We start from the raw sequence: 21,396 nt of genomic DNA, 5'->3' as shown, positions 1-21,396 counted from the left end.
TGAGTAAATGAGAGATACAAAGTATATAGAAAGTAGGTGCTCCCACACTGGTGTGGTTTCTGAGTTAATTAAGCATTAACGTCCCATTATGCTTCGGGTCATGTAAAAAAATTCCCAGTTTACCATTATTTTAGCTACCATGGCTAGAAGAAGAGATCTCAGTGACTTTGAAAGAGGGGTCTCAAAGGAGCATAGGGGGTTTAAAGGGTGTGTATGTGTGTCTCAGTCACCAGATCTCAACGCAATTTAACACGTACGTGAAATTCTGGAGCGACTCCTGAGACATCACCATCAACAAAACGCCAAATTATGGAATTTCTCATGGAAGAATGGTGTCGTGTCCCTCCAATAGAGCTCCAGACACTTGTAGAATCTATGCCAACGTGCATTGAAGCTGTTCTGGCTCGTGGTGGTCCAACTCCCTATTAAGACACTTTCTGTTGGTGTTTCCCTAATTCTGACAGGTACCTGTACATCATTATACATCAATCCGCCATCTCTATTTTTCTCTCTCTCTCTCTGTCTACCGGTTTCTCCGCAAACCCCACCCTTAGATCTTAACAAAAACAACATCTCTCTCTGCCTGGAATACATTATTGATGGAGAGCAGTTCTGGCTTGGGTGTCCATTCAATCATTCCGTCTGCCTGAGAGCACAGTCCTTCCTGATTAGGCTGTGCTTCTCTAACCGCTGCCCACCGACCGACACGCTCAACCACTCCAATCAATGGCTGGGACCACAACGGCACAGCACGGCCCGATGCACCATAAAGGTCATTACCAGAGAATAGAGGCCACTCCGGTCACCTTACTACCATTAACAGAGGCTAACTGGGGCCAGCGCTACTACTAGCACTTCCTATTTCAGTGCTGGTATTTACCTGGCATTGGGGCTAACTGGGGCCAGCGCTACTGCTAGCACTTCCTATTTCACAGTGCTGTTATTTACCTGGCATTGGGGCTAACTGGGGCCAGCGCTACTGCTAGCACTTCCTATTTCACAGTGCTGTTATTTACCTGGCATTGGGGCTAACTGGGGCCAGCGCTACTGCTAGCACTTCCTATTTCACAGTGCTGTTATTTACCTGGCATTGGGGCTAACTGGGGCCAGCGCTACTGCTAGCACTTCCTATTTCACAGTGCTGTTATTTACCTGGCATTGGGGCTAACTGGGGCCAGCGCTACTGCTAGCACTTCCTATTTCACAGTGCTGTTATTTACCTGGCATTGGGGCTAACTGGGGCCAGCGCTACTGCTAGCACTTCCTATTTCAGTGCTGGTATTTACCTGGTATTGGGGCTGTAATGTACTAATGGTATAGAATGCTTATGACGGTAGGCTATTATAGGAAAGAGATATGCCTGTCATAACAGGCCATGACACATCCTAAAACAGAAGAAATACTGATATAAACGTGTTACAGTATATGAATCAGCTAAATGTTCATGTTTTACGCTTCCCATCAGGGTTATGTGACATGGTATCATCTTCTCTGATGATTGGTTTAGACGGACTGTGACGTCCTCATGGTAGTGTTTAAGCCTTCTAGAACACTATCCGTTATAGAACAAGCCATTCTAGTATTAGAGCACTGCTGGATGAAGTCAGGCTCTGATGACTACTTCCAGAGATGTGCCACCCACCATTTGCTACATTAGGTTTCAGTGTCATTATTTCAGCTAACCTGTGGATGTGTTCTGGACATGGTGTCTCCATTGTCCTACTGCCGACAGCGTTGGTTCACGTCAGCTGGTATAGGCTAGTATAGCCCTTGCTCCTGGTGAGTCCATTACTTTGATTGCCGTTTGACAATCTGTCTTTATGACAGCCTACTGTGGAGCCTTATCGTCGATAGAAGACAAACACATCGATCCATCACACAGTGACCTCCAGCAGCTTTTAAATCCAGCCGCACACGCAGATGGACAAGTTGAGTGCTTCTTGACAGAATCGGGTATTGATTGCATGGAAATAGTGGGGGCGTCATATTTTTCGGTGCATCTGACTTGACTGTCCTTTTGCCTCCCTCTGTTCCTCTCTTTCTCTGTTCCTCGCTCTCTCTCTCCCTCTCTCTCATTCTCTTCCCATGATTCATTTGCAGTCATGGATCCTTACGTATGTTTTTTATTCTCTTTCAACCCCTCGTCTGTTCGAGCTCTTTCTAGCCTTTCTCTCCTTCCTTGCTTCCTGCCTGGGTTTTCATCTTCCCACCTTTAGCTCTGTATTCCCTATTGATGTTGTCATCTGCTGTGTCTCTTCTCCTCTCACCGTGTTTCAGAACATTTCTAATTAAAGAGGAACACACTCGTCTCCTGTGTTATTTTTGAACTCTTTTTTATTTTGTCGTGCTTTGTATCTTTCCCCTATAAAGAAATAGTTAGCTATATCAACATGACTATAAAATATACAGTAGTGAAAGACGAGAAGAAGAGACAAATAGACACAGGAGACAAAGATAGAAAGAACTAGAGAGACAGAGAGAAGTGGAAAGACAGCAGTTTCTATAGAATAACCAAAAACAACAAACATGGGAGGTGTACAGTTATAACATTTACAATAATCATAACAGTAATAATAATAACAATCATAACAGTAATAATAATAATAATAACAATCATAATAGTCCAAATAATAACAAGAATTAATAAAAAATCAATAAGACCTCAGGTATTTCATAAAGACAAATGAAACATTCTTTTTTTTTTCGTATTTTCTTTTTTGATCACTGGACACTAGTTTGTTTGTTTTTGTACCTCTAGGCTAATAATGTGTTAGTATAGTAGCTTCATAATGCTTTCAATAGTAAACCGTTTTTTTTCTCAATTTCTTAAAAGATTAATTTAAGTTATCTTACTGTTTACATTTTTATACAAATAAAGAATTCAGAGTGTGTGTGTGTGTGTGTGTGTGTGTGTGTGTGTGTGTGCGTGTGTGTGTGTGCATGGCATTCAGAAAAATATCCATCATGTATTTTTCTTTATTCATTACTTTCCTTTCACTCGTTTTTTTTTCTCAATAAGACATTTTAACATTTTTATCCCTTTAAGGGCATTTTAAAATAATTATGATTTTCCTTAATGTGTCTCGTCGACTTATGTTCCCTTTCTTCTAACTCACGAAAGGAGACGGCACTAATCCTTTCTTTATTGGCCAACAATAGAGGAGAGATAAAGACAGAGAGAGAGAGGGAGGGAGGGAGGGAACAAGGGAGAAGAAGAGGACTAGAAAGAGAGGTGAATAGCGAGGGAGGGAGAAAGAGAGAGAGAATTCAAAGAACAGAAACAACAGTTCTGCTCTGCGAGGAAAGCAGTCATTCATAACAGGAAGGTTTCTAAATTACCCAGAAAACATTGGCAGACTCCCCAGCACGGACGGCAAATACAATACCTGGGTCGTCTGCAGAATTGACTGAATAGTTCAGAAAAACTTTAAGAGACTTTCAGGGTAACACTCTGCAATGTTGTCAAATAATTATAGATGAGCTGCTCTCTGTGGGCTGATGTGCTTTGGCAATTTCAAGTAATCAAATTGAGCATTCAAACTCAATAGCTTCTGGAAACCATACCCACACCACCTGTTTGTCTGTGCCAGTTATGGATGGAACATTTTGGAAATTGAAGTTTTTTTTCTCTTTCCTCTCTCTCTCTCCAATTACCACAGGGAAGGAAAGTGCTGAGGCTTTCTTTCTTGTTATCTCTTCTCTCTATCAAAATAATGACCCTATTATCACTTCCCCCTTTCTCTGTCATCCTCCCTCGCTCCCTCACTCCTTCCTCCAGTACACCTACAGTATGGCACAGTTGTAATGTAAGGGCTGGATGGATCGTCTCTCTTTCAGTCTCTGTTCTGGTCTGTGTTGTGGTCTGTGTTGTGGTCTGTGATGTGGTCTGTGATGTGGTCTGTGTGCAGTAGTATTACAGTCGATTCAGAAGGCCACCCATCATGGCGTGTTGGGGGAGGGGTGTGGCTTTTGGGGATGGAGGCTACAGTAGGTACTCCTTCTTGCCCTGACTGGCATCATTCCCGTTGAGGAAAGCCTCCTGGACCTCCCCGTGCTCGTCCAACCCACTGGCCTCATGGGTAAGATATGAACCTGGGAGAGGGAGAATGAACAGAGAGAGAAAAAAGGAGAGAGGGAGAGAGAGGCAGAGAGAGATGCAAAGACAGAGGGGAGAGGAGGAAGAGAGAGAGAGAGTCATAGAGAGAGAGAGAGGAGGCAGAGAGAGAGAGAGAGAGTGAGTGAGCGATAGAGAGAGGAGGCATAAAGAGAGAGAAGGTTGTGCAGCAGAGAGAGGGAGACAGGTGAAGGGGTGTGGAGGTTAGTTGTGACAGAGTAATATAATCCTTGTGACATTCTGTGAACCCATCAAAGCAATCTTTACCATATTGTTGAAGTCCTACCTGTGATTAATTATTAGTTCAGTTAGAATTAGGTCAGTACCAATTAAGTATAGGCTCCTGGGTACGATATGAGCCTGACAGAGGGAGAGGGGGAAAGGAGAGAGAGGGCCAAGCATGGTGCAAATAGAGAAAAAGAGGGACAGAGCCATAGAGAGAGAAAGATAAGGGTAGAGAGAGGGAGAGAGAGAGAAGGACGGTGGGGAAGTTAGCTACGGCAGAATAATATAATAATAAGACAAAGTCAAACTATCAAACTAAAATCTTTAATTTGTCTCTGATTTACATCATCAGTTCAGAATTTAAAGGGCCAGACACAGATTATGCCTAGTCCTGGATTAAAAAGCGATTTCAATCCTTTGAGAATGCTTTTTAGTCTAGGAGTAGGTTTAATTTGTGTCCGGGAAACCTGCCCAACAAGCCCAATCATGTTCAAGCTGAGTATCAATGCAGGAGCCAATGGCAGTCTCTTTGTTGATAGTCTGTCTGGTCAAGGATTTGATTGGCACACTGGCAGCCACAGCAGGACAGAGACAGGGCCCTAATAGTGCTGTCTCTGCTCACTGATTGGTTGTAATGGCTCTGTCTATTTGCTGATTGGCATTCCGGCTGTATGGCCCCTCCCCTGGTCTCAAAGGTTCTATTCCCAGATAACTTTATTGCACTGAAGGAGGAATCAGTAGGCTGCCAGAGGCTGTTAAAATGATGGGGGAGTGTGGGTAACTGCGTTTTTTTTAATTGATGTGCCCTGATACAGTAAACCATAGGGGTCATTAAACAACATGCACCCACTGTTTATAGCATGCATTTCCCACCAACCCCCCTGGCTAAGACACAAGGTCGTTTGTCATGTTCTGACGAGAGAGAGGAAAGAGCGTTCTCTTTTCCTTCTCATCCCCCTATCTCATTACACCCATTTGGGTCCATCTTTTATTTACTATTTTTAATTCACTGAGACAGATACCGTAAAGCGAGGTGAGGTGTGACCATTGAGAATTTATGGTAGTCTCACCTTTAATGAAATTCATATAACTTTTCAATAGCGTGAATGTCATGTTTGTGTGCGTGCGTGCGTGTGCATACGTGTGCATACGTGTGTGTGTTACCTTTCTGTCGGACAGAGCACCAGATGGTGATGATGAGAACACAGATGATGGTGAAGACCAGCAGAGCCAGGATGCCCCCTATCACAGCGTACGGTACTGCACTGTGGGTCTCAATCACTGCCCCGGGGTCTGAGAGGGACGGAGGGAGGGACGGAGAGAGAGACGGAGAGAGAGCGAGAGAGAGAGAGCGAGAGAGAGCGAGAGGGAGAGAGAGGGAGAGAGAGAGAGAGAGAAAGAGAGAGTAGGGGCAGAGATATATGTGGAGGAAAGAGAGAAGGAGTATTAAATCAAAGTCTGTACATCCCTGAACGGTGAGATCATCTACTGTATCTTTCACCATATCTCTATTATTACCCACAAAACACTGGAGATTGGAAGAGCTCAGAACAACAGAGCACAGAGCTCCGGTATACAGAGAGCACTTTGAGTCAGAGGCAAGTCTGGGTTTACACCACGGACCCTCCCAGAATATAGAAGATGCATACAGGCTGGAGTGAAAATGTGGAGTGACCACCTGTGTGTGAATACATAGTGCCAACCCTGGCCAGGAGACAAGGACACATAGGAATGGGCATGGTCCAAGAACTCTACCAGACTGGAATTAAAACAGGAATCATTAACACAATGCTAACTAAAGAACACAGCCACAGAGAGGTGGAGGATGGATGAAGAAAAAAGTGGAGGGGAGAGAGCAAAGACGACTGACAAATGAGCAAATGAGAAAGTGTGTGTGTCCGTCTATCTATCAGTGGCAGCACGGGCAAGACAGAAAAAGAAAAGAGTGTAGGAGCGTCTGTTGAAGAGTCTGCCGGAGCAATATTTCATGACGGATGAAAAATTAAGCGCTGCCTTCCCATGGTGCATTTCTCTCCCTCGCTGTGCCCAAAGCTCGGTGGGTAATGAGTGACAGTATAAAGGAGCCCGTCGTTCTCCCCACGCGCCCAATAACGCTCCCGCATCGCTCTCTCTGACATTCAAACATGAGGCACAGCAGGTGCACACCTCCTGACTGTCAGAAAGAGCAGAATAATGCCCTGCTCCCTCTGTTTCATCTCTCCCCCTGAGAGAGAGAGAGCGTGAGAGAGAGAGAGAGAGAGAGGGAGAGGGAGAGAAGGAAAGGGAGGTAGAAAGGTAGTGAGGAGGAGGAGAGGGGGAGAGAGAGATAGGAAGAGAGAAGCTATAAGACAGAGAAGACGGGATATGATGAGAGGTAATATAAATTGGAGGAAAATAAAGACCTGGAGAGTGAGGATGAAGGGGAGAGTGAGGATGAAGGGGAGAGAGAGGACACATACACATGGACAGAAGAGATCCAGGTGGTGTCCCTCTGTTCTGTGTGATGACAGCCACTTACTCACAGTGGGAGACAGAGAAGCAGCTTGGCTTCACTGCCCTGCCATTGTGTGTGTGTGTGTGTGTGTGTGTGTGTGTGTGTGTGTGTGTGTGTGTGTGTGTGTGTGTGTGTGTGTGTGTGTGTGTGTGTGTGTGTGTGTGTGTGTGTGTGTGTGTGTGTGTGTGTGTGTGTGTGTGTGTGTGTGTGTGTGTGTGTGTGTGTGTGTGTGTGTGTGTGTGTGTGTGTGTGTGTGTGTGTGTGTGTTTTCAGGGCCGGCTCCAGGCAAAAGCGACATAAGTGGTCGGTTAGGAGCCCAGAGAAAATGATAATAATACCTGTCATCATATCCCTTCTTCCCTGTCTTATAGTTCCTCTCTACCTTCCCCCTCACCACCTCTCTTTCTAACTCCCTCTCCTTCTCTCATCCATCTATCCATCTTTATATATACAGCTCTGGAAAAAATTAAGAGACCTCTACAAAATGTTCTGTTTCTCTGGTTTTACTATTTATAGGTATGTGTTGGGTAAAAATGAGCATTTTTGTTTTATTCTATAAACTACTGAGAACATTTCTCCCAAATTACAAATAAAAATATTGTCATTTAGAGCATTTATTTGCAGAAAATGACCTGGTCAAAATAACAAAAAAGATGCAGTGTTGTCAGACCTCGAATAATGTAAAGAAAATAATCAGATCATCACCGATCCTCCACCAGGTCTGACAGTGTGAGACACTGTGGCTTGTAGGCCTCTCCAGGTCTCACAGTGGGTGGAGACACTGTGGCTTGTAGGCCTCTCCAGGTCTCACAGTGGGTGGAGACACTGTGGCTTGTAGGCCTCTCCAGGTCTCACAGTGGGTGGAGACACTGTGGCTTGTAGGCCTCTCCAGGTCTCACAGTGGGTGGAGACACTGTGGCTTGTAGGCCTCTCCAGGTCTCACAGTGGGTGGAGACACTGTGGCTTGTAGGCCTCTCCAGGTCTCACAGTGGGTGGAGACACTGTGGCTTGTAAGCCTCTCCAGGTCTCACAGTGGGTGGAGACACTGTGGCTTGTAGGCCTCTCCAGGTCTCACAGTGGGTGGAGACACTGTGGCTTGTAGTCCTCTCCAGGTCTCACAGTGGGTGGAGGCACTGTGGCTTGTAGGCCTCTCCAGGTCTGACAGTGGGTGGAGACACTGTGGCTTGTAGTCCTCTCCAGGTCTCACAGTGGGTGGAGACACTGTGGCTTGTAGGCCTCTCCAGGTCTCACAGTGGGTGGAGACACTGTGGCTTGTAGGCCTCTCCAGGTCTCACAGTGGGTGGAGACACTGTGGCTTGTAGGCCTCTCCAGGTCTGACAGTGTGAGACACTGTGGCTTGTAGGCCTCTCCAGGTCTCACAGTGGGTGGAGACACTGTGGCTTGTAGGCCTCTCCAGGTCTGACAGTGTGAGACACTGTGGCTTGTAGGCCTCTCCAGGTCTCACAGTGGGTGGAGACACTGTGGCTTGTAGGCCTCTCCAGGTCTCACACCCACTGTGAAATCTGGTGGAGGATCGGTGATGATCTGGGGGTGCTTCAACAAGGCTGGAATCGGGCAGATTTGTCTTTGTGAAGGACGGATGAATCAAGCCACATACAAGGTTGTCCTGAAAGAAAACTTGCTTCCTTCTGCTCGGACAATGTTCCCCAACTCTGAGGATTGGCTTTTCCAGCAGGACAATGCTCCATGCCACACAGTCAGGTCAATTAATGTGTGGATGGAGGACCACCAACAAGCCCAATCATGTTCAAGCTGACATATCACTGCAGGAGCCAATGGCAGTCTCTTTGTTGATAGTCTCTGCTCACTGATTGGTTGTAATGGCTGTCTATTTGCTGATTGGCATTCTGGCTGTATGGCCCCTCTGTCACGTCCTGACCATAGTGAGTGGTTATTTTCTATGGTAGAGTAGGTCAGAGCATGACAGGGGGTGTTTGTCTGTTTTTGTATGTCTATGTTCAGTTTCTAGTTTTGCATTTCTATGTTGGTGTTGTTTGGCATGACCTCCAATTAGAGGCAGCAGGTTGTCGTTGTCTCTAATTGGAGGTCCTATTTAAGTTGATGTTTGTTTCACATGTGTTTGTGGGTGATTATTCGTTGTGAGTGTATTTGATCCTCCTGCGTCACGGTTGTTGTTTTGTGTATATTTTGAAGTGTTTAATTTTTGCATCGGTTTCACTGGTTAAATAAATATGTGGATCTACGAAAACGCTGCATCTTGGTCCGCTCCTTCTAACAGCTTTGACACCCTCCCCTGGTCTCAAAGGTTCTACTCCTGGATTTTTTATTGATGTGCCCTGATACAGTAAACCATAGGGGTCATTAAACAACATGCACCCACTGTTTATAGCATGCATTTCCCACCAACCCCCCTGGCTAAGACACAAGGTCGTTTGTCATGTTCTGACGAGAGAGAGGAAAGAGCGTTCCCTTTTCCTTCTCATCCCCCTATCTCATTCCATCCATTTGGGTCCATCTTTTATTTACTATTTTTAATTCACTGAGACAGATACCGTAAAGCGAGGTGAGGTGTGACCATTGAGAATTCCTGATATTCTCACCTTCAATGAAATTCATATAACTTTTCAATAGTGTGTGTGTGTGTGTGTGTGTGTGTGTGTGTGTGTGTGTGTGTGTGTGTGTGTGTGTGTGTGTGTGTGTGTGTGTGTGTGTGTGTGTGTGTGTGTGTGTGTGTGTGTGTGTGTGTGTGTGTGTGTGTGTGTGTGTGTGTGTGGGTTGTGTGTTTGTGTGCGTGCCACACAGCCAGGTCAATCAAGGTGTGGATGGAGAACCTCAAGAACCTGTCATGGCCAGCCCAATCTCCAGACCTGAACCCCATTGAAAACCTCTGGAATGTGATCAAGAGGAAGATGGATGGTCACAAGCCATCAAACAAAGCCGAGCTGCTTGAAATTTTGCGCCAGGAGTGGCATAAAGTCACCCAACATCAATGTGAAAGACTGGTGGACAGCATGCCAAGACGCATGAAAGCTGTGATTGAAAATCAGGGTTATTTCACCAAATATTGATTTCTGAACTCTTCCTAAGTTAAAACATTAGTATTGTGTTGTTTAAAAATGATTTTGAACTTATTTTCTTTGCATTATTCGAGGTCTGACAACACTGCATCTTTTTTGTTATTTTGACCAGGTCATTTTCTGCAATTAAATGCTCTAAATTACAATATTTTTATTTGGAATTTGGGAGTAGTTAATAGAATAAAACAAAAATGTTCATTTTACCCAACACATACCTATAAATAGTAAAACCAGAGAAACAGAACATTTTGCAGTGGTCTCTTAATTTTTTCCAGAGCTGTATATATACACTGTACATACATACATACATACATACATACATACATACATACATACATGCATACATGCATACATACATACATACATACATACATACATACATGCATACATGCATACATACATACATAGGTAGTCACCTGAAATGCATTTCAATTAACAGGTGTGCCTTGTTAAAAGTTAATTTGTGGAATTTCTTTCCTTCTTAATGAGTTTGAGCCAAATCAGTTGTGCTACTTTGAAGAATTTAAAATCAAAAATATATGTGTTTAACACCTTTTTGGTTACTACATGATTCCATATGTGTTATTTCATAGTTTTGATGTCTTCACTATTATTCTACAATGTAGAAAATAGTTTTAAAAAATCCATGTGTTATTTCATAGTTTTGATGTCTTCACTATTATTCTACAATGTAGAAAATAGTAAAAAAAATAAAAATAAGAAAAACCCTGGAATGAGTAGGCGTGTCCAATCTTTGACTGGTACTGTATATATCCTTTTTTTTAGGAACTCAGTCGGGGTCTCAACTTACTAGTGCTGAGCGATGAATGCTTTTTTAGGTCGGTTCGGTTTTGGTTCGATTATTAAAAAATAACAGTTTTTGATTTTGGTTTTGATTATTTGGGTAATCAAATAAGAACACAGAATAAAACACAGAATAAAACCATTAATAGAAGTCCCATGATGGTAGTGACTGCCCATTACTGATAATCACTTATTAACCATCATTTATTCACATTATTTTACAAATATATTTCTGTTGTTGTGTATTTTATTTGATATTTTACTAAAATCACAATTTTGTAGTTCTTCAAAGTAAATAAGGCATACTTTTATGACTGCTGAATACCAACTATCAATCACTTTGATCGTGTATTTTCAGGTAGCGATACCTTGCGAAGCAACAGCTGCTCTCTATATCCCCTCACGATCGCATATTCTTCTGTCTTTTCTGTAGCACGCGTAAAAGAAACACAGACCGGACAAGTAGATGTGCAATGGATTATGGTCATTGTAGTTAATTACCAATTACCCCCCTGTATTTTCCAGATCCCTCAATCCCTGCCTGCTGTCCCAGCTACACCTCTGTAGAAGTAGGCAACAAAGATCAGGTCCCTCTCTTCTAGAATGTGCAGGAAACTGTTCCTCTACTTCTCACTCCATGACTTAGACCATTCAGTCCAGAGGCGCAGTTGGCACTCAAAGATATTTGGTGGGCTGTCCTTAACCTGTAGCGTATTGAGCGACTCGAACAGGGTACACACATTCACTGACACAGCATCCCCAAAAGGTCCTGCAGAAACGGTTCCCTCTGGGCAGTGCCCCAGCTCAGGAACCACCTCAATACACAACGCTGCTCCTGAAGAGTTACGTAGGAGAGTGGCTCTCTGTCCAGAGAGGTACAGCAGAGGTTCTCCGAGAAGGGAGTCACTAAAAACTGTGGTACTGACGAAAAGTCTGCCAGGCTGGGTGAAGACGAGCTGGACTGTGTGCAGAGCCAACCCGGCATAGCATAGCAAAATGAGTAGAATTGCATGAATTTTTTTATAATTTAAAAAACAATTCTCTCCACCCTATGGCAAAATGTGTTGAACTGCAGGAAATCAACTTTAAAACGTACAACCAAATCTCGCTAGTGCCCCCAAAAGGCTAGAGCTGGCCCTGTGTGTGTGTTTATGTGAGCGTGAGTGTGTGTGTATGTGAGTGTGAGTCAGTGTGTATGTATGCGTGCGTGCGTATGTGTGCGTGCGCATGTGTCATTCCACCCACAGATCCTTGTGTTCCTCACAGAAGTCCTATGGCCGACCCATCCCTGGGTTTGTAACAATAACAACAGTACATGTGTGCTCCCACCCCATGGGACCTACACACTGACACAGCCCCAACACAATCACTGAGTGGCCAGAGCACAGCATCAGCCAGCCATTGATGAGAGTGGGGGAATGTGTGTGTATGTGTGTGAGAGAGTGTGTGGGAAGGCCAGTCAAGGGAAGGTTAAAGCAGACAAAGGGAGAACGTGTGTCAGTGACGATGACAAGAAAAGGACAGAGAAGAGAGGAGGAGAAGAGCTGCTAAGAGGCGGTGATTGTTACCATGAAGGAAGGGAAGGCTGGAGAGATGGAGAGGAGGAGTGTGTTAAGGGTGAGGGAGGGCTGTACGTTACCTCGGGGGTCCGGTGCGTAGCTGGGGGTTATGAGGAGGGTGATTGGGTGGGAGGTGGCGTGATGGGAGGTGGAAAGGACCATGGTAGTGACAGACACATTCTCTACAACAGACAAGGCAAGGATAACACACTGTTCTCTACAAGACAATCGTAGTTTTCTATGAAAGACAGGTTCTAGATCAGTGGTCACCAATCGGTCGATCGCCATCGACTGTTCGATCTCCAAGGCATTCCTAGTCGATCAGCAATGTTTTTTGTAAAAAAAACAACAACGATAAAGCCTTCGTTTTGCACTGTTGTCAGTAGGTGCACTTGATTCAGCAGCCCTAGCGCCAGGAAGGCATTTTCAACCATGTCATGTGTCTGAAGGTATAACTCCGCCTACCCAGGCAGGCCCAGAGATCTTATCAAGTACACCGACAGGCCTACCACTGGCCAATCAGATAGCTCAGATCACTGTGTCTGCAGTTTCCTCCATAGACTGTAAAAAGAAACCTCGAACGCACAGCAAAGTTGATACAGTGAGATTTCTAAACCATGACAAGAGAGACTCAACGAATACAGCAAAGAGCTGCTGTTTTTATGAGTAAGTTCATGTTTAAGTTGTTATTCAGCACTGTCAACACTGTTCAACACTTTTGTATGCCATAAAATGTGCATTGTCCCACTCACGCTAGAACCAGCACTGCAGCTGCAATGAATGAGTATAGAAGTGTTCCGATAAGCTTCCATTTATTTTTATTAGTGGCTTGTGTCTTTTTTAATATCAAGGAATATTTCACATTCTCTGGACATAGGAGTAACAACATGAACTGGTGCATGAGGCAGAAATAATGCAGCTTGAGTTATCTCTGGAAGACTGTCCCCTTCTCTCAGCGGAGGGAGGGAGAGCGGAGGGAGGGAGAGCGGAGGGAAGTTGTCGGTGAGTCGTGTGAGAGGCAGCCTCACCGCTGCTCCCTCCCTCCCCTCAGACTGACCATCAGATGCAGTCCATCAGTCCAGTAATACAAATAAATACATTATAATGCTCAATCAGCTGTGCATCACAAGTAATACAACACATGATCTATTACCAGTGTGATGATATACCTACATTAAATAAAATGTCTAAATGGTCTGCAGTGATAATGTATTGGGCCTATAGCCTACTGCACAAACCTCATTGATACAGAACTGGTTTTAATAGGTTAATGTTGCATAGGTTTACGTTTTTTAAGTCTTGATAAAAAAAAATCTGAGAGGCCTCCCGAGTGGTGCAGTGGTCTAAGGCACTGCATCACAGTGCTAGCTGTGCTACTAGAGATTCTGGGTTCGAGTCCAGGCTCTGTCGCAGCCGGCTGCGACCGGGAGACCCATGGGGCGGCGCACAATTGGCCCAGAGCCGTCCGGGTTATGGGAGGGTTTGGCCGACAGGGATGCTCTTATCCCATCGCGTACCAGCGACTCCTGCGGCGAGCCAAGCGCAATGCACACTGACACGGTCACCAGGTGTACAGTGTTTCCTCCGACACATTGGTGCAGCTGGCTTCCGGGTTAAGCGGGCATTGTATCAAGAAGCAGTGTGGCTTGGTTGGGTTGTGTTTCAGAGGACGCACGGCTCTCGACTTTCGCCTCTCCCGATTCCGTACGGGAGTTGCAGCGATGAGACAAGACTGTAACTACCAATTGGATACCACCAACTTGGGGAGAAAAAGCGGTAAAAAAAAAGTTACAAATATAAAATAATCTGAGCGGTAGATCTTGAGTCAGAAAAGGTTGGTGACCACTGTTCTAGATGGTATGGTTACTACAGACATATGCTCTACTATGACATACATTTCTATAGAGTAGTAGCTAGGGAGACAGACATTGGCAAATGACATCAACACATTCACTATAAGACAATGGTTGGGATGCAGACATATTTTCTACCATAGACACATTGTCTATGACTCAGTAGCTAGGGAGACAGAAGACATTATGTTTGATGGAAGCATTCTCTGTGGAACAATGTTATGGGACAGACACATTCAATATGAGACAATAGATTGGATACTGACACAATGGTAAGGTAAAATGCCTGTTGAGAGAGACAATGAGGGTACAGTGGTTTTAAGTGACTGAGACAGTTGGATTGAGAGGCTGTGAGCACGGTGCGTGTGTGTGAGTGTGTGAAACACTTCATCAAATTGTCCATTTGAAACAGCAGGGTGCAGTAGAGATCTGTTTCATTGAACCACCGTCTCTCTCTCTCACGAGCCACGCACGAGCACGCACGCACGCACGCACGCACGCACTCACTCTCTCACGCACTCACTCACTCACTCACTCACTCACTCACTCACTCACTCACTCACTCACACACACACACACCTCGTTCTAGAGTAATTTATTGGTAACTACTCTTCCTTCTGCTCTCCCTCTCTCCCTCTTCTCCCACTGGACCTGAGATCTCCATCTCTTCTTCCTCTGCCACTCCTTTTACGTCAGCATAACCCTCATCCCTCTCTCCTCCTCCTCTCCTCTTCCTTTCAGCCTGCCATCATTCACTCGTCCACATCCTCCCTCTATTCCGTCAGTGTCCAACCTCAACCTTCCTGTGTGTGTGTGTGTGTGTCTGTGTGTGTGTGTGTGTGTGTGTGTGTGTGTGTGTGTGTGTGTGTGTGTCTCACCTGAGGCAGAGGGATTAATGGGCAGGGTCAGTTGGCTAATTAGCTGTACACTGATTCATATCTCTTGACCGTCAAAACTACATTCTGGGAAGACTTATAAATAATGACTTCTCTCCATTTCTCTCTTTCATTCTCTCCCTCCTCTCTCCTCCATCATCCTCTCCTCTCTCTACTCAAATCTCCCTTCTTTCCCTCAGGCGATCCTCCTCAACCTTAATCACTCTCCTCTCCCACGCACTCTTCCATTCCGCTTCCACATTCCCTTGTTCCTTTTCTTATTCCATTCCTCTATGAGCACCCTCTCTCTCTCTAAAGCTGAATTACTATGCTGCTGTACAGCCAGTCAGCACACCGCCAGGCATTCTCCTATCATATTGTTATTCTGTACGCTCGCCACTCAGACACCTATATTCACGGCTGTTTTCCCATTTGCATGTTGAAGCCGTTGATAACGACGTTTCTCTAAAATATCATTCCTTAAACTAGAGAGATAAAACACTCACGTATGATTGAACATTCCCTGTTTCTGCGTGTTTTTCTGTTCCGGTGCTGTAGTAAGCTATGTGTCACTCACAACACAAGGCTAAATGTCATCTAGCCGCTGGTCAGAAGGCCTCGTCCCTTACCGCTGCTCCACATTGATTTGGTCACAGCCTACACTACATTGACTTTCTCACTGCCATTAGAAGACTGTTAAGAGCCACAAGGGGAAATACACCACCTTGGATTCAGTTTTTTTCACCTAATCTTTCCTCTGTTTCCCCCCCTCCCAACCCCCTCCCTCCCTCCCCCCTCCCAACCCCCTCCCTCCCCTCTCCTAACCACCCTCCCTCCCCCTCTCCTAACCTCCCTCCCTCCCCCTCTCCTAACCACTACCACGCCATCCCACCACCACGCCATCCCACCACACCACATCCACGCCATCCTACCACACCACCACCACGCCATCCCACCACACCACGCCATCCCACAGCACCGCAACCACGTCATCCTACCACACAGCCACCACGCCATCCCACAGCACCACAACCATGCCATCCCACCGCAACCACGCCATCCCACCACACCACCACCACTCCATCCCACCACACCATGCCATCCCACCACACCACATCCACGCCATCCCACCACACCACATCCACGCCATCCCACCACACCACCAAAACACCACCAAAATGCCATCCCACCATACCACCAAGGTGCCATCCCACCACACCCATGTCATCCCACCATACCACCCCACACCATCCCAGCACACCACCACCCCACCACATCACATCCATGTCATCCTACCACACAGCCACCACGCCATCCCACCGTAACCACGCCATCCCACCACACCACCACCAAAATGCCATCCCACCACACCACATCCATGTCATCCCACCACACCACCCCCACGCCATCCCAGCACACCACCACACCACATCCATGCCATCCTACCACACAGCCACCACGCCATCCCACCGTAACCACGCCATCCCACCACACCACCCCACCACACCATCCCACCAAACCGCCATCACGCCACACCACACCGCCACCATGCCATCCCACCCCCACCAAGCCATCCCACCACACCGCCACCACGCCATCCAACCCCACCGCCACAACACCACCACCATCCCACCACACCACCACCACCATCCCACCACCAAAACGCCATCCCACACACCACCACGCCACATCCACCCCACCAAACCGCCACCACGCCATCCCACCACATCCATGCCATCCTACCACACAGCCTCCACGCCATCTCACAGCACCGCAACCACGCCATCCCACAGCACCACAACCACGCCATCCCACCGCAACCACGCCATCCCACCACACCACCAAAACGGCATCCCACCACATCATCAAAACGCCATCCCACCACACCATGTCATCCCACCACACCACCACCACGCCATCCCACCACACCACACCCATGCCATCCTACCACACAGCCACCCCACCGTAACCACGCCATCCCACCACACCACCACCACACCGCCATCACGCCATCCCACCACACTGCCACCATGCCATCCCACCCCCACCAAGCCATCCCACCACACCACCACCACGCCATCCAACCACACCACCAAAACACCATCCCACCACACCACCACCACACCATCCCACCACACCACATCCATGCCATCCTACCACACCACATTCATGCCATCCTACCACACAGCCACCACGCTATCCAACCACACCGCCCCCACGCCATCCCACCACACCGCCATCCCACCACGCCGCCACTACGCCATACCACCACACCGCCCCCACGCCATCCCACCACACCGCCCCCACACCATCCCACCACACCGCCCCCACACCATCCCACCACACTGCCACCACACCGCCATCCCACCACACCGCCATCCCACCACACCGCCATCCACCACACCGCCACTATGCCATCTCAACACACCGCCACTACGCCATCCCACCACACTGCCACCACGCCATCCCACCACCACCATGCCATCCCACCACCACTACGCCATCCCACCACACCGCCACCACGCCATCCCACCACATCCATGCCATCCTACCACACAGCCACCACGCCATCCCACCGTAACCACGCCATCCCACCACCACCATGCCATCCCACCACACCGCCACCACGCTATCCAACCACACCACCACCACACCATCCCATCACACCGCCACCACACCATCCCACCACACCGCCACCACGCTATCCAACCACACCACCACCACGCCATCCCACCACACCGCCACCACACCATCCCACCACACCGCCACCACGCTATCCAACCACACCACCACGACGCCATCCCACCACACCGCCACCACGCTATCCAACCACACCACCACCACGCCATCCCATCACACCGCCACCACGCTATCCAACCACACCACCACCACGCCATCCCACCACACCGCCACCACACCGCCACTATGCCATCCCACCACACCGCCACTACGCCATCCCACCACCACGCCATCCCACCACCACGCCATCCCACCACACCGCCACTACGCCATCCCACCACCACGCCATCCCACCACACCGACACTACGCCATCCCACCACCACGCCATCCCACCACACCGCCACTACGCCATCCCACCACACCATCCCACCACAGCGCCACTACGCCATCCCACCACCACGCCATCCCACCACACCGCCATCCCACCACCACGCCATCCCACCACACCGCCACTACGCCATCCCATCCCACCACACCATCCCGCCACTATGCCATCCCACCACACCATCCCACCACACCGCCACTACGCCATCCCACCACACCGCCACTACGCCATCCCATCCCACCACACCATCCCGCCACTATGCCATCCCACTACGCCATCCCACCACACCGCCACTACGCCATCCCATCCCACCACACCATCCCGCCACTATGCCATCCCACCACACCATCCCACCACACCACCACTACGCCATCCCATCCCACCGCCACCCCACCACCACCACGCCATCCCACCACACCGCCACTACGCCATCCCACCACACCGCCACTACGCCATCCCACCACCACGCCATCCCACCACACCGCCACTACGCCATCCCACCACACCATCCCACCACACCGCCACTACGCCATCCCACCACCACGCCATCCCATCACACCGCCACTACGCCACACCGCCACTACGCCATCCCATCCCACCACACCATCCCGCCACTATGCCATCCCACTACGCCATCCCACCACACCGCCACTACGCCATCCCATCCCACCACACCATCCCGCCACTATGCCATCCCACCACACCGCCACTACACCATCCCACCACACCGCCACTACGCCATCCCATCCCACCACACCATCCCGCCACTATGCCATCCCACTACGCCATCCCACCACACCGCCACTACGCCACACCGCCACAACGCCATCCCATCCCACCACACCATCCCGCCACTATGCCATCCCACTACGCCATCCCACCACACCGCCACTACGCCATCCCATCCCACCACACCATCCCGCCACTATGCCATCCCACCACACCGCCACTACGCCATCCCACCACACCGCCACTACGCCATCCCATCCCACCACACCATCCCGCCACTATGCCATCCCACTACGCCATCCCACCACACCGCCACTACGCCATCCCATCCCACCACACCATCCCGCCACTATGCCATCCCACTACGCCATCCCACTATGCCATCCCACCACACCGCCACTACGCCATCCCATCCCACCACACCATCCCGCCACTATGCCATCCCACTATGCCATCCCACTATGCCATCCCACCACACTGCCACTATGCCATCCCATCCCACCACACCATCCCGCCACTATGCCATCCCACTATGCCATCCCACTATGCCATCCCACCACACCGCCACTACGCCATCCCATCCCACCACACCATCCCGCCACTATGCCATCCCACTATGCCATCCCACCACCACGCCATCCCACCACCACGCAATCCCACCACACCGCCACTACGCCATCCCACCACCACGCCATCCCACCACACCGCCACTACGCCATCCCACCACCACGCCATCCCACCACACCGCCACTACGCCATCCCACCACACCATCCCACCACAGCGCCACTACGCCATCCCACCACCACGCCATCCCACCACACCGCCATCCCACCACCACGCCATCCCACCACACCGCCACTATGCCATCCCATCCCACCACACCACCCCCCCTATGCCATCCCACCACACCATCCCACCACACCGCCACTACGCCATCCCACCACACCGCCACTACGCCATCCCATCCCACCACACCATCCCGCCACTATGCCATCCCACTACGCCATCCCACCACACCGCCACTACGCCATCCCATCCCACCACACCATCCCGCCACTATGCCATCCCACCACACCATCCCACCACACCACCACTACGCCATCCCATCCCACAACACCGCCACCCCACCACCACCACGCCATCCCACCACACCGCCACTACGCCATCCCACCACACCGCCACTACGCCATCCCACCACCACGCCATCCCACCACACCGCCACTACGCCATCCCACCACACCATCCCACCACACCGCCACTACGCCATCCCACCACCACGCCATCCCATCACACCGCCACTACGCCATCCCACCACCACGCCATCCCACCACACCGCCACTACGCCATCCCACCACACCATCCCGCCACTATGCCATCCCACTACGCCATCCCACCACACCGCCACTACGCCATCCCATCCCACCACACCATCCCGCCACTATGCCATCCCACCACACCGCCACTACGCCATCCCACCACACCGCCACTACGCCATCCCATCCCACCACACCATCCCGCCACTATGCCATCCCACTACGCCATCCCACCACTCCGCCACTACGCCATCCCACCACACCGCCACTACGCCATCCCATCCCACCACACCATCCCGCCACTATGCCATCCCACTACGCCATCCCACTATGCCATCCCACCACACCGCCACTACGCCATCCCATCCCACCACACCATCCCGCCACTATGCCATTCCACTATGCCATCTCACTATGCCATCCCACCACACCGCCGTGGGAGTTTGACACATGCACGTGTATAATGCACATGCACATCCACATTCTCTCTCACACACACAAACATGCGCGCGCGCACACACACACACACACACACACACACACACACACACACACACACCACACACACACACACACACACACACACACACACACACACACACACACACACACACACACACACACACACACACACACACACACAGACTTAAACCTGCTGAAAAAAGATTTCATTGCATTGGGCCTGGCTCCGCAGAGACTCACCAACCTCTCACTCTCTATCTGCTTTTCAAAGCATCACCCAACCTCAAAAAGCTCCTGCAACAAATTGGCCTCTGATTTGTCCTGATTTTGCGCTTCACGGCCACATCAGACACTAGATAACTCTGGGAGCTGGTTGACAGTGTGAGGGGGAGAGGGTTCGTTTTTCAGATCTGTCATAGAGAGCTGTTTTAGCTGACTCATCATCGCCACAAAGCCTTGCCCTGTCAGGCGCCCCACCCCAGTGCACCTTGGGATTTCCAGTGGCAAGCGTGGCTAATCCAACTTGGGCAAGCCCCTAACTTAACACTAACCTGGCTTCGACCTCTCTCTCCCTGCTTCCTCTGCCCCTCTCTCTGCCCCTCTTGGACTCGACAAGACAGGAACCCTCCAGGGAGCTCTGAACTACAGTACACCCAGAAAAGAGGGCAAACTACTGCCAAGGTGAGAAAGCAGAGAGCAGAGAGAGAGAGAGAGAGAGAGAGGGAGAGAGGGGGAGGAGAGAGAACAAAGAGAGGATAGGATATATATACATTTAGAGAGAAGGAGTAGGGGAAAGACATATAGAAGAGAAAAACAGGAGGAATAGGATTGGTTGACAGAGAG

At 49.3% G+C, this 21,396-nt stretch overlaps 1 protein-coding gene across 3 annotated transcripts in view; it reads right to left on the bottom strand.

The window, feature by feature from the left end:
- Positions 1 to 2,316: 2,316 nt before the first annotated feature.
- LOC106605679 (cell adhesion molecule 4) overlaps positions 2,317 to 21,396 on the bottom strand; it is a 149,051-nt gene continuing 129,971 nt past the window's right edge. Inside the window, exons 7-10 of one of the 3 annotated variants that reach the window (XM_082975472.1) lie at positions 12,336 to 12,437; positions 5,504 to 5,632; positions 4,401 to 4,474; positions 2,317 to 4,092 (exon numbers count right to left, since the gene is read on the bottom strand). In XM_082975472.1, the coding sequence (XP_082831598.1) occupies positions 4,434 to 4,474; positions 5,504 to 5,632; positions 12,336 to 12,437 (272 nt within the window). In that variant the 3' untranslated portion in view covers positions 2,317 to 4,092; positions 4,401 to 4,433. The remainder of the gene's footprint in view (positions 4,093 to 4,400; positions 4,475 to 5,503; positions 5,633 to 12,335; positions 12,438 to 21,396) is intronic. The other 2 variants (XM_045718680.2, XM_082975473.1) reach the window with 2 other exon arrangements.

This window comes from Salmo salar, chromosome 05 (genome assembly GCF_965601325.2).
Source record: "Salmo salar chromosome 05, fSalSal1, whole genome shotgun sequence".
Taxonomy (NCBI): Eukaryota; Metazoa; Chordata; class Actinopteri; order Salmoniformes; family Salmonidae; genus Salmo; species Salmo salar.
The sequence above is the reverse complement of the archived record's forward strand: the minus strand, read 5'-3'. Positions and strand labels throughout refer to the sequence as shown.